This window comes from Primulina tabacum, chromosome 12 (genome assembly GCF_025594145.1).
Source record: "Primulina tabacum isolate GXHZ01 chromosome 12, ASM2559414v2, whole genome shotgun sequence".
NCBI classification, from domain to species: Eukaryota; Viridiplantae; Streptophyta; class Magnoliopsida; order Lamiales; family Gesneriaceae; genus Primulina; species Primulina tabacum.
In genome coordinates this window covers 911348-925324 of record NC_134561.1, presented here as the reverse complement: position 1 = coordinate 925324, position 13977 = coordinate 911348, and the positions used below count along the sequence as shown (strand labels likewise).

Below are 13977 nucleotides of genomic sequence, written 5' to 3'. Positions count from 1 at the left end.
TCGAAATCATAGCTCTCTCGTCTATTGTCACAACACGTAGAAAGAGCCAACTTCCTACAACATAGTATATTTAAGAGAATTCTACAGATGTACACGTGTTGCATTTGTTATTATTATTTTTAATTTGATCAAATAATACTAAACAATTAACTTAAAATTATTTTCAGTTTAAAATAATTGTCCGATTTAAAAGGAAAATTTTGTTTATATTTTTTTCTATGTAAAATATGAAGTGATTTGAGGAGATTTGTAGTAGAATAAGAAAGAAAATTAGAAAATTAAATATTTTGATATTCTCTTAAATAATTACTCTAATAATATCGTATTTTATAATATAGTATAGAGATATAAATTATAAATTTTTTAAAATCTAAATCATCTATTTTTATACTAATGTACTGACACGTGGGAAGTGCAAATTTTCCAATAAAATCATATATTTAAAATGGGAGACCCGAAATTTTTGCTGAGTCGGTTCGATCTGTTCAATCATCTATCAAAACCATTTCCAACTGAATTCTCCGACCTCTGATTTCTCTCTCACTGAGGTAAGGTCGCATTCGATTCGACCATAAACCCTGCAAAATTTTCGAGATTTTACACCACTTTCTTGTGTTTTTTGTTGATTTATTGATCAAAATATTGAAACTTCTTATTGATCGAGTGGCTACGCATCCTTTTCAACTTCTGATCGCAAATCCCAGATTGGATATGGAGGCAAACGATCGGAAGAAGATGACCCGAAATGAACAGAAAGATGAGGAAATGCCCGATCTTGATAGACTCAGCTGCTTACCAGACAGCATTATGAGCCATATACTCTCTTTTCTTGACACAATTTCTGCCATTAAAACTTCCATGCTCTCCAAACGCTACAGATTTCTGTGGACTCTGTCTCCGATTCTTGATTTCAAGCTCTTACGATTCAACCCTTATCGTTTCAGCCGGTGTTATCCCAATGATTTTTTTGATCCAAAGGGCCTCAATGTCCTTTCTTTTGAGGCACATGTTAACCATGTGTTGCAACGCAGGGAGCACAGTAGTCTCACGATGTTCCGCCTTTCTCTGCATGTACCGGCGGGGTCGGAGTTCATTAGAAATTGCATCGATTATGCTGCAAGACACAAGGTACGGCATCTTCGAATCCGTAGTTACACCAAACAAGGTTCCGTTGTGTTGCCGAGACTGTTGCTCGTTTCCCCCTCATTGACAATTTTGCACCTGAATAATGCTGTTTGTTCCAGTATAGAGTTGCCTAAGTCACTTTCCTTGCCCAACTTAAAGATTTTGCGCCTCAAGAATTTCGAATTCTCTGATAGCAATTATAATGGGGAGGTGTTTTCCGGGTGTTTGAGCCTTGAAACTTTGGTCTTGAACAAATGTTGGATTAGGCCTGCGGATAAACTCAAGACCCTGGGTGTTAATTGCTTGAACCTTAAGAATTTGGAGATAAAGTATTGGAGGAGTCCTTGGAGATGTTTTTTGGAGCAGAGTATCTCTGTGAATGCTCCTGCACTTGATTTCTTTAAGTTTCAGGGTCATATAGCCAAAGTGAAATTCCGGGATGATTCACCATGCGTTAACAAAGCATGGATTGACATCTGCTGTCCCACTGCGTGCGCATCATTTGATGTCAATGGAAGGATGGAAAGTAGCTCGGAAAGTCTTATAGAAATGATTCGACAGCTTAGGAATGTTAAATCCCTCTCCCTATCGTTGAGGACAGTCGAGGTATATACATTGATCTTGATGTGATTATCACGTCGATCTAACTATAGTTGAATAACCCGGTTAAAATAATAGAACACAGAGATAGTTGTTTATTTTTGTGCTCTATGATCAGCATGATTATGTAGTCTTTATTTCACCAAAGCCTGCAACTTATAGGCATAAAACAAATTGCGGGACTTCTTTAAAACATCTTATAAGCTTTATACAAAATAACACCAATATGCAAGTATAAACGTCTAATTCTACCAAATAGTACAATTTTAAGATCATGTTATATTCTCAGGTGACTTATCCACAAGTTTTAGGTGTTTAATTTTAAAATAAGATGTAAGAACTTTCAAGTTGTTAAAATAGTTTATAAACTCAAAGCATATAAGATGTTTAAGATAACTTTAGCATAACCATTTCTAAATTACACATATGACGCATAATGGCATTTCTATTTGTGCTCAGGTTATGTCTGTAAGTCCTTGTTTGCAGCCATTTATGTTCGAGAATTTGAGGTTTATAAGGTTCACAGCTGAGGAAAAATATGGAGAGATGACCATACCAATCGTTACAGTTATGCAGCTAACAAAGAGTGCCACCTCTGATACTTTGGTGTTTGATGGTTCTAAGGTATTGTTTTTGTCCATGGAACTTGTTGTTTTGAAAAGTATATCTTTAGGAAAAATCAGCCATACAGTATTGACTTATCTCGACATGTCAAGTTTCTTTAGTCACAAATTTTTGTGTATTCCGAAAACATGCTGACATGTTTAGCACACAAGATTGTTCGTGTCTTCTTTTGAATTCGTTAGAGGAACTTAATATATTCTGCAATTGCTGCACCTATAATCTACACTTCATCAACTCTGACTCGGCCATTATCTGTTTATTACTGACCACAAGAACCATTGGAGATAACATTTGGAGGTTTGCTTAGGGTATAGGATAACTAGTTGATAATGTTTCGTACAATCCAACAATCAAGAAGCAACTACAAATGATAAGTGGGATCTATCCTCCCTACTATAAGATGCAAGCACGCACTCGCTGCACCGATGAATCCTGGAAACATTTTATTTTGATGCATTAAAATGATGTTGATTTACCATTCATTACAGGAACAAAAAAACATACTCAAGTGCTCGAATGTCAAACCTAAGGAGGCTGCACGCCCAGTTGCTATATCAACTCATGTTTTGTCCTTTTTACTAGAAACCTCTCCTTGTACAGAGTTTTTAAGTATTGAAATACCAAAGGTACGTATTATTTTCGGCGAGTTCAAAATTTTCAAAGGGAAACTGATTTGGTGAAATATGTGGATGATTGTGCTTTTGTTTCAGGTTCAATCGGACGATATTACAGGGTAAAGGGGTACTATAAAATCGAAAAGGTTCGTAGATGGATTAAAGAACGTCTTTTTATCTGTAGTTCGAGAAGAATGGTATGGATGAGTGATACTTGGTATGATATGTGCCAAAATTTTGGTTTGTTAAATGATAATTGTGTGCATTGCCCCCTGTAGTTGCAGAAATCAAAATATCATAAATTTGAATTGCATGGTTACGACAGTTATTTAGAACGCAAAGCGTACAAAGGTGCACTGGACAAGGCACACCAGACATGATTTTTTGGAATTTACATAGATAAAGTGAATTTTTTTTACCACATAGCAACACAAATATGTTTTATAAAATATTACATAAACCAAAAGTCGATTTCAGTCGTTCATTGGATATTACAATAATTATTATTTTAGATAATTAATAATAAGGAAATATTTTGTAAAAATATAATAATGGGAACCAAGAATGACTATTACCGTTTGACATTCCCACTCCAATATCATATCAAACATTGAAGTTTAATATTGAAATAGAATATATTACAAGTGAAGAGTGATCCAAAAAGATCAAAGTACCATCTCTTTTCATTCAACGAAGAAGTCCCTGTTATATACAGTACAAGAGACCCATGTATTCTAGAGTGTGTGTATTATTTGTGTGTATTATTATTGTGGTGCATTATTGTGCCACGTGTGTTCACATCCAAGTAAGTATATATCTAATAGAATATATCTTTAATATATATAAATATAGTATATATCTTTAATTGAAGATATAGCTATATTTGTTTATTAACTAATAAATAATTAATGTGCCAAAAATCTATTAAAAATATTAATTTGTTTATTATCTATTTCTGATAAACAAGTCATATAATTAATTAATTTAATAATGTGTGTGTGCGTTTTTTTTTTACCAAGCGGCTTATCTGTGTTAATTAGCATAAAAGAACTCCAATATTTATATTATAAAATATTTTTATTTGATAAAAGCATCGGTGATTAAATCGAGTTTGGCAAGATTTTGTATTTTACCACTCCAAGATCAATAATTTATAATATGTGATGTAAATATATTGATAATATACATTAAATTAATCATATTTCATAACTAATCGACCAAACAGGCGATCTTAATCCACTTAAAAAAAAATATTTGTTATTTGTTTCATATCCCAACATAAGAAACTCAACATGATCCGTTAGAGTAGATGTATTGCAAGTCAACTATTGGTTAAAGATTTTATTGACTCATGTGTAATAAACAATTTTATTTTAATATAATTTATATTTTATATTATTCTGGTATTTTATTTATTTGTATATCCATACAAGTTGTATAGATAGAGACTTTGAATATACTATAGTATTATTAATATGAGATTGTACATGTGTTGACAATCATGGAACACATATTTAAGTTAATGTATATTTTAAATTAGTTGCTAGTCGATTCAGTCGCATAAAAGAGGAATAAATGTTACTTGAACTTGAAACTAACATTTGTTATGTTGTGTACCATGTTTCATTCGTAGGGACATAGAGATTTTAAAACATACAAGATGAGTGATAATTTAATGAGTTCATTGAACAACTCTCCCTATGATTTTTCAGTGATTACCATCCATCGAGTGGATAAGTCTGTAATTATGGTAATACATCTGTTGTGCCTAATATTTCAGAAGCCCAAAACAAATTCAATAGATGAAAGCCAATTGTTATGTCCAGAACTCAAAGAAGCCCAAAATTCGGCCCAAGTGAAATTGCAGTTGGTCCAATGAATCAGAGTGATATCAGTTGCTGCCAGTGCCCGACGTGGAAGAACGTGGAGTGATGGGGGAAGGGAAAACTGCTGTGCGGAATGTAACAAAAGCAAATAGAATAATCAGAAAGAAGGCCCCAACAAAATTCACACAAAAAATCTACAACAACTTCTGGGCAACTTTGCTTTCATATCAGCGATCGTCTTCCATAGATTTCAGATGTTTATTCCAGTTTCTTGTAAAAACTTTGTTCGAATTTATAACGGCATAACATATGTTGATGTTGTTTATGAGTTCCCCCTTTAATTTCATTATATTCGTCATTTCAAGTTCTTATTTTTGGAGCCATTTTGAGGGAATTAGAACGAACGATCGAATCAAGATTCGCAACGTTTGATTAGAAGTCAGATTAATTCACATTTGGCATGAACACGTGCCGCAAATTTTCGTGACAAACAAGTTGGCACGCCCAGTGGGACACAATGCCTCCAAAGCGTACTGAGAAGAGTGAAGGAATTCCTCCATCAATGGGGAAATGTCATCGCTCACAAGAAGAGTTTCAGGAAACTGATGCAGATGGAAGAACGGTGGAAATGTTAGTACACAAGTTCGAGGAAGAGAATATGAAGGAAGGAATTGATGTTTCTGGTGGTGGTGGGCCTTCGCTGAACTTTATGTTGGCCATGGAGAAAAATATCCGCAGTGATCTCAGAGAAATGACCCAAACTTTCTCTACTGTCATGATGGAATTTGTTGCAGAAGTGAAGGAATGGAGGAAGTCTGCGAAGGGAGAGGCTGTTACACCAGAAAATGTTAAACTTCAAGAAACTGACGTTAAATTGCTGAAAGATCAAGGCCAAGGATCAGGGATTTCTCAAGCAGGTGAAAATCGCCGCTTGGGGGAAGTACGAGTTCCTGAATCTGCCAAGGAAGGGAGATACACTCCTCCGCACAAAAGGGATGAGGAGTTGGGGTTGAAATTCCAAAACTGCAGCAACAGTAAACAAATGGCTGGTAACGTGTTCTCTGTGACGTCTCGTAACTTACATCCAAGGATGTATGTTGATGGGGGAATGCGTGGATATTCAGTGCCAGGTTCGGGAAATAACACTCGGGGGGCAATATATCCTCCTCACCATTTGAGACAAACTCCAGCGTTGGATTTTGAGATGGTACGTGATGCGATTCAAGAGTTGTATGGCCCAGGAGTGAGGCCAATCAACCGACCAGAATCCATAAACCATATCCTGATATTGTGGATCATGAAAACCCTTACCCAAGAGGATACCGCATTCCAGACTTCACGTTATACTCCGGGGAAGACGGTCAATCCAGCGTGGAACATGTGGCCAGGTTTACAATTCAGTGTGGGGAATTGGCAAATTTGGAGAACTTTTCTAATTACAAGTTACGTTTGTTCCCCAATTCCCTGACCAGTACTGCTTTCACATGGTATACAACATTACCTCAAAATTCTATTATGACTTGGCACGATATGGAACGTCAATTCCATACACAATTCTTCCGGACAGTACCTGAGATTATAGCGGAACTGTCAAGGGTGGTCCAAAACCCGGGGGAATCTGCCGATGATTTCATTTGTAAGTTCAAGAAGGTGAGGAGCAGATGCCGAGTTTTCCTCCCTGAATCAGAATACGTGAATATGGCACAGCGAGGACTCGATTTTGAACTTAGAAAGAAGTTCCAAGGGATGGAATTCCGTGATTTTTATGAACTTGCTGCCAAGGTATCAAAGTATGAGGAATTGTTACGAGAGGAGAGTCATAAAAGAAAGTCTACAGTGGGCTCTTATTTCCAGGAAGTGGAGGAAGTTGCATTGGCAGAAGTAGCAAACTCCGGATCACGGATTGTCCCTTTCTTGAAACGCAAAAGTGAAGAACTTTCCAAGAAAAAACATTCCTCCAGTGCAAACACCCTATACTTTTGATGCATCAAAGACGGAGGAAATTTTCGATCACTTGGTGAAGGAAAAGTTTATAACATTCCCCTCAGACCACAAGCTGCCCACTAGGGAGGAATTGAAAGGAAGGGATTACTGTAAGTACCACAACTCCTTCAACCATAATACTAATGCTTGTTGGGCTTTCAAGAATGTCTTGCAGGAAAGAATCAACAAGGGTATCCTGAAATTCCCTGAGAAAAAGGAAGCAATGATAGTGGATGAAGATTCTTTTCCCCCGATAGCCAATGTGAACATGAGCAGTACTGATTTGCGCTTCTCGATCAATGAGAGGAGAAGGAGTGGAAACAGGGACATGCCCATTAGGCCAGGAATTACTATAAAGAAGTGTTGGGTGCCTCGAAAAATGATGTTTGAGGTTAGGGAGAAGAAAACAGAAACTTTTCATGGGAAAGATCGCTATTACAGTGGGGAGGATCTGCATTATACTGGAAGGAATATGAGGTATGACAGGGAATCCATGGCCAAAAGGCCGGAGAACCAGTACCTCAGAAGGAGCCCATATTCTTGGTCGAGGAATAACGAGAGAAGAAGTGGCCAGCAGTCATGTCATAAGATAACACAGAGGCCATCTCTTCTGAGCACCGATAAAAAATATGAGAGGAATTCCCGCTTTGTTGTTCCTCCCAGAGCAATCCCTGATGGTGTATGGAGGCGAGTAGAACATTCAAAATTCCCAAAGCCTCTTTCTAGAACCCAAAAACGACGTTTGTTGAGAGAAAAAGCTGCTGAACGTAGGTCTAGGGTAGAGGAGTCATTTAAAGAGAAGAAAAAATTTGGGAGGAAGGCTACTGAAGATAATGAGGAGGAAGATGATGATCTATTATCGGAGGAAGACAGTGAACCAGTCAAGAGGGCTACTTTCAAAGTGGGGCGGATTTTGGTTTCATTTGAGTGTGCCACTGGCTTGTTAATGTTTCCAGAAGAATTCAAACGCAAAAGGATGTGTGAATCCGAGGTGTTCGCTGGAAATCAAAATGGTACACAACCTGTTCAGACTGATATTTTCAATGAAAGCGTCAGTGTTTTTGTCGATGAAGAGAAAAGAGTATTGATGAAGCGACCCACAAATGAAATGACTCAGCATATCAAGCCACTCTATATTGTAGCGCATGTGAATGGAAAGCCGTTGTCTAGAGTGTTAATAGATAATGGGTCTGCTGTGAATATTTTGCCGTACAGAATTCTTCAGAAATTTGGGAAGAAGGTGGAGGATTTGATTCCCACCGAAGTTTCCGTGGCGGCTTTTACTGGGGAGTCTACAAAAACTTTGGGATTATTGCCAGCAAACATCACTGTAGGGTCCCGATCTTCGTTGTCAGCTTTTTCGTGGTAAATTCCAGTGCAAGTTTCCACGCTTTGTTAGGAAGGGATTGGATTCACACCAATCATTGTGTGCCATCATCCATGCACCAGTTGCTGTTGATGTGGAAAGGAGATGAGGTGGAAGTGGTACAGGCTGATTCACAGCCGTATCAGTCAAACTCCAACGCAGTAGAAGCTAGATATTATGATATAGCCTTCGGACCTATCAGAATTCGTGATTACAAGGTGAATGGGCAGCAAGGAGCAGTCTACATGGACACCAAGAAAATAAGGGAAGCAGTTGAAATAATTCTCAAACCCACTGCCATGGTCTCTCCTAGACCCATGGTTCGACCTATTATCGAGGGGGTCGATGATTAAGTTCACTAAAGAAGAAATGGAAGTGGCTGCAACTTCCGAATGGAAAGCCACATTGCAGCAGCTGGTGAGTGAAGTACAATCTCAAGAATTATGGGACATTGATGGAACTGAAGTAATATTTGAAGATGAATTTGATAACGGTGAGAAAATAGAGTTACAGCTGGAAGATTTAGTCTTAGCTCCGGCACAGATGGAAGATCAACATCCGGAGACTCAATACCCTTTGAAAGAGGTGAATCTGGGGACTGTGGAATGCCCTAAACCCACGTACATCAGTGACTTATTGGAGGAAGAGATGAAAGGGGAAATAGTGAAACTTCTCATGGAATTCAAAGATTGTTTCGCATGGGAATATGAAGATATGCCGGGTTTAGATCGTAAATTGGTGGAACATCGACTACCAATTAAAGATGGTTTCAAACCATACCAACAGCCGGCTAGAAGGATGTCCAAGGCAATTGAAGCAAGAGTAAAAGAAGAAATTGAAAAACTACTCAAAGCAAAATTCATTCGTCCAGTAAGATACACGGAATGGCTGGCAAATATAGTCCCTGTCATGAGAAAGAATGGGAAGCTTCGAGTTTGCATAGATTTCAGAGATTTAAATTGTGCTACCCCGAAAGACGTTTATGTTATGCCAGTAGTTGATATGTTAATCGATGCAGTAGCAAGAAACGAGTTGATGTCATTTATGGACGGTTTTTCAGGATACAACCAAATAAAAATAGCCGAGGAGGATGTATCCAAGACAACCTTTAGATGCCCTGGAGCGATCGGCACGTTCGAATGGCTTGTTATGCCATTTGGATTGAAAAACGCGGGGGCAACTTACCAAAGGGCCATGAATACCATTTTCCATGACATGATCGGTCATTGCTTAGAGGTATACATTGATGACATTGTTGTAAAATCTAAAAAAGCAGCAGATCACCTTGGCCATCTTAAGAAAAGTTTTATAAGGATGAGGTAGCACAACTTGAAGTTGAATCCTTTGAAATGTGCTTTCGGTGTACAGGCTGGGAATTTCCTTGGATTTTTGGTTCACCAGCGGGGAGTAGAGGTGGACAAAAATAAGGCTAAAGCCATTATGGCAGCGATGCCACCGAAGGATAAGAAGGAGCTACAAAGATTCCTCGGTCAGGTAAATTATTTAAGAAGATTTATTTCAAACCTGGCAGGTAAAACTCGTGAATTTTCTCTATTATTAAAGTTGAAAGACTCGGAGGAATTTAAATGGGAAAAATGTCACCAGGAAGCCTTTGATAAAATAAAAGAGTATTTGTCTAAACCTCCTGTTTTGATGCCCCCAAAACATGGTTTTCCCCTTAAATTGTATATATCGGCCGCTCAGGATTCTATTGGGTGTCTTTTGGCACAAAATAACCAAGAGAATCATGAGCAGGCCATTTATTATCTGAGTCGATCATTAACAGAGGTGGAGGTTAGATATTCAGTCATAGAAAAGCTGTGTTTGGCGTTGTATTATTCATGTACTAAATTGAGGCATTATCTGATTCATTCAAGAGTTTATGTGATTTCGCAGACAGATCTTGTCAAGTACATGCTTCACAGGCCTGTCTTGACTGGGAGAATTGGCAAATGGTCGCTGGCATTGGCCGAATTCACTTTGATCTATTGCCCACAAAAATCGGTGAAAGGCCAAGCCGTTGCTGATTTCCTAGCAGACCATCCTATGATTGATGTGACAGGGAATGTGCCAGGAGATATACCAGTTTTCTGTATTAATCAGCCTTGGATTTTGAAGTTTGATGGTTCCAGCACGGAGAGGGCATCAGGGGTTGGAGTCGTGATAACATACCCAACAGGAGTCAAGACGGCTTTGTCGTTCAATCTGGACTTTCCATGCACCAATAATCAGGCTGAATATGAAGCACTAGTGATTGGTTTGGAAATTTTGCGAGATTTGGGAGCTAGAGATGTGCTGATTATTGGGGATTCCCAGTTAGTTCTCAAGCAAATGTCAGGGGAATATAAATGTTCGAGTTTGGCGTTGGCCCCTTACTTTACTGCTGCTTCACAGCTCCTTGATGATTTTGAAGATGTGACATTCCAACATGTGCCAAGGCAAGACAATTGGGAAGCTGATGAATTGGCTCAAATTGCTTCTGGTTTAAAGATGTCGTCCGAGCTCACCCACAAACTCTTGTTGATACAAAAAAGAAATCACCCTTCTATCCATCAGCGAGGAATACAAGTGGATACCTTTGACATTGATGTTGACCTCGCTGGGGATTGGAGAGATGAAATAAAAAATGCATTGAGGAATCCTGAGCAGAGGTTGCCTCATGGTTTGAAGATGAGAATTCTGCATTATGTCTTGATGGGAGATGAACTGTACAGGAAAGGATACGATGGTTTATTGTTGCGGTGTTTGGGTTTCCCAGAGTCCATGAGAGTTATGCAGCAAGTACATGAAGGAATATGTGGGGTACACCAGTCAGGAATCAAGATCAGATGGCTAATCCGCAGACATGGCCACTACTGGCCATCGATGCTAAAAGACTGTATAAGATATTCGAGGGGTTGTCAACAATGTCAAAAACACGGAAATATTCAGAGGATACCAGCCGATGAAATGCACGCTGTCATAAAGCCGTGGCCATTTCAGGGGTGGGCCATGGATTTGATAGGTAAAATTTATCCTCCCTCGTCTAAAGGACACTCCTTTATAATTGTGGCAACCGATTTCTTCACCAAGTGGGTTGAGGCTCTCCCCATGAAAAAGGTAGAGCAGAAAGATGTGGTTCTGTTTGTAAAAGAACATATTATTCACAGATTTGGAATCCTGCAATCGATCACTACCGACCAGGGAACTATGTTCGTGGGGTCAGAAATGAAGGAATTTGCCGAAGATTACGGAATCCAGTTGATTAATTCTTCACCTCATTATCCCCAGTCCAACGGTCAAGCTGAAGCTTCAAACCAAGTATTGATCAAGATGTTGAAAAAGATGATGGAAGACAATCCCCGAGATTGGCACCGGCTGCTATCAGAGACTTTATGGGCTTATCGGACCTCAAAGAGAAGTGCTACTGGTATAAGCCCTTTCACCTTGACTTATGGGCATGATGCAGTATTGCCTATGGAAGTGGTAATCCCTTCTTTGAGAGTGATGAGGCAGAATGATTTGGAACCAGAGATTTACACGGAAGCTATGATTATGGAACTTGATGATTTGGATGAGCTGAGAATGCAGACATATAATGCTTTGATGCTTCAGAAATCCAAGGTGGCCAGAAGTTACAATAAGCGTGTGAATAAGAAAATATTTGAAGAAGGAGACGTGGTTTGGAAAGTGATTTTACCCCTCGGGACCAAGGACAAGGAGTTCGGCAAATGGTCACCCAACTGGGAAGGGCCATTCAAAGTTCATCGAATATTAGATGGAAATGCATATTGGTTGGCAAGTCTTGATGGGGAGCCACATAGAAGGTGCATTAATGGCAAATATTTGAAGCATTATTACCCCAGTAGTTGGGTAGGGGTGTCAGAAACAAAGGGTTCATGAAGCTGGATGCGAAGGAGTTGGTACAAAGTAGGCTAGATAGCCACTTTGTTTGAATACATTGTATTAACTTGTAAGAAGTTCTTGTGAATATGCAAGGAATAGGCTTTAAGCCATTCCTTGGCAAACTTATTTGTAAAGAGTGATGGAGCATTTGTAAATAAATAAAAATACTAGCTCGTGGAGTTCGCTGTAGTTAATTTGGGTAGAGTGCTCGTTGTGTTTAGTTGGCCAAATCGGTAACAAAGCGAAGTTCATTTAAGTGCATGTCTTGAAACTTCGGTGAGCTTTATTCAAAAAATGTGGTTTGGCCGTTCATTGGGAATGTATGTTGATTTGCGTTTGTTTGCGTCGTTATTAAATGTTCACTTTTTAGAAAAAATTTTGGCAGAGTTTCGTTTGTAAGTATAATATGCCAAAAATATAAAAACACCTGCAAACAAGCCCCAAGCAACAGATATCCAGAGAATAGTGCATTATAACAACAGAGCTGAGTTTCTAAACATTCCCCAACATTCACGAAATAGAAAAAGAACAAGCCAAATCATGGCAGACAGGTGCAATATGTCAAGAATGTACTATTCTATGGTCCAGAAATTCCACAAAATACCAAAACATAAACCAATATCGCCATAAAGATGAGATGGAGTCTTCAAGAGAAATCAAGTTGACGTAGCTCTTCCCACTTGGACAAGCATTCAACCCGAGTCTGCTCAGCCGTTTTCAATGTATCCTCCCACTGCTGATAGGCATGCCTTTGACTTACTAAATTATCGCCCAAGCTTTGGATGTCTACCTTGAGTCTGTCAGAGGAAGTCTTTAAAACCTCACTGTCATGAAGGAGAGTTACCATATCAGCTTTGTGTTGGGCGATTTCCATTTCTAGCTTCTTCACTAATTCCTCTTTGGCATCAAACTCCTCATTTTTCTGATGTAAATCAGAAAGAGCAACTTTCCGTTCGGAGAGCATACCATCTAAATGTTTTTTTTGCTCCTTGAAGTTGTTCACCCAAATTAGTGTCTCTGAACATATAGAACTCGAGTCCTGGAAAGCTGAGAATATGTTTGGCAAAGCAGCCAACACCTCATGAAGTGGGGATGACGAGAAATCTGGGCTGCTTTTCAGGATAGACACAGCGGATAAAATGGTGGTTTTTTCCATATCCCCTAAGGCGTTGAGGTTCATATTCAAGAAATGCTTCAGTGAAGCTTTTGCGGTAGCAAGCTCCAAACCAGAGGGGACATTCAAAGAGGAGGCCATATGAGAGGGTTCTGACTCCAAAAAGCTGAAATCAAAATCCAAAGTCTCCTCTACCAAAGAGACCATCACCCTCCGTGCCGATAGATCCTACAATGCCAAGGAGAAGGTGAGACACAAACAACAAACTGATAATTAAAGAGGGAGTAGAATGGTTGTTACCAGAAAGTGGGAGCCTAGCCGAGGGAGATTTCTCTGCCACATCATCGGAGAATTCCCGGGGAGAACTTTCCTACGCTTGAGTGAGGCCAAAGGAGTGGCCAAAGGGACATGCTCATCCGACTCGGTTTCTACGAAAGGGCTGGAGGTTGAGGAGGAGTCAAGATTTTCTACTGTCACAGGGCCAGCTGAGGGAATGGAAGTGAGTGGTTGGATTGCCCGAGACAATTGAGCGGTGGATCGGGTCCGCCGTCTTGACGGCGAAGGAATAGGTACTTGTTTCACTTGAGCAGACGGAGTCACTTGAGTAGGATTTGGTTTCCCCTCCTTGCCTTTTCTATCATTCCTTGCAACCGACAGATCCAAGGCTTGTCGAGGACTTTGAGGGTCTACATATCCAAACATATAATATTTAAAATCTTAGAGTAGCAAATCATACAAAAAGCAGGAGGAGATATACCTGATATGTCCAGCTCTGCAGGGATAAGACAACGATATCTTGCAGTCCACCATGCAAGGTAGTCATCAGAGACTGAAATGGGG

The 13977-nt window shown here is 39.3% G+C and overlaps 1 protein-coding gene across 3 annotated transcripts; it reads left to right on the top strand.

The window, feature by feature from the left end:
• Positions 1-459: 459 nt before the first annotated feature.
• Positions 460-3322, top strand: LOC142521436 (F-box/LRR-repeat protein 25-like). 3 transcript variants are annotated; one of them, XM_075624640.1, is made up of 5 exons: positions 461-1731; positions 2185-2349; positions 2838-2975; positions 3060-3131; positions 3172-3273. In XM_075624640.1, exons 1-4 carry the CDS (start codon positions 712-714, stop codon positions 3084-3086), a joined length of 1350 nt encoding a protein of 449 aa, XP_075480755.1. In that variant the 5' UTR covers positions 461-711; the 3' UTR covers positions 3087-3131; positions 3172-3273. The 3 variants fall into 3 exon arrangements, with proteins under 3 accessions (XP_075480756.1, XP_075480755.1, XP_075480754.1); XM_075624639.1 differs by having other exon boundaries at positions 3060-3305; XM_075624641.1 differs by lacking the exon at positions 2185-2349 and having other exon boundaries at positions 460-1731; positions 3060-3322.
• The last annotated feature ends 10655 nt before the right edge of the window (positions 3323-13977 follow it).

What these genes read in the sequence shown, in the direction of transcription:
- LOC142521436 (XM_075624639.1), top strand. Translation starts at nt 712, where the DNA reads ATGGAGGCAAACGATCGGAAGAAGATGACCCGAAATGAACAGAAAGAT. An exon ending in TGGTGTTTGATGGTTCTAAG is followed by an intron (nt 2,350 to 2,837) that starts GTATTGTTTTTG and finishes CATTCATTACAG; the next exon opens with GAACAAAAAAACATACTCAA. An exon ending in TAAGTATTGAAATACCAAAG is followed by an intron (nt 2,976 to 3,059) that starts GTACGTATTATT and finishes CTTTTGTTTCAG; the next exon opens with GTTCAATCGGACGATATTAC.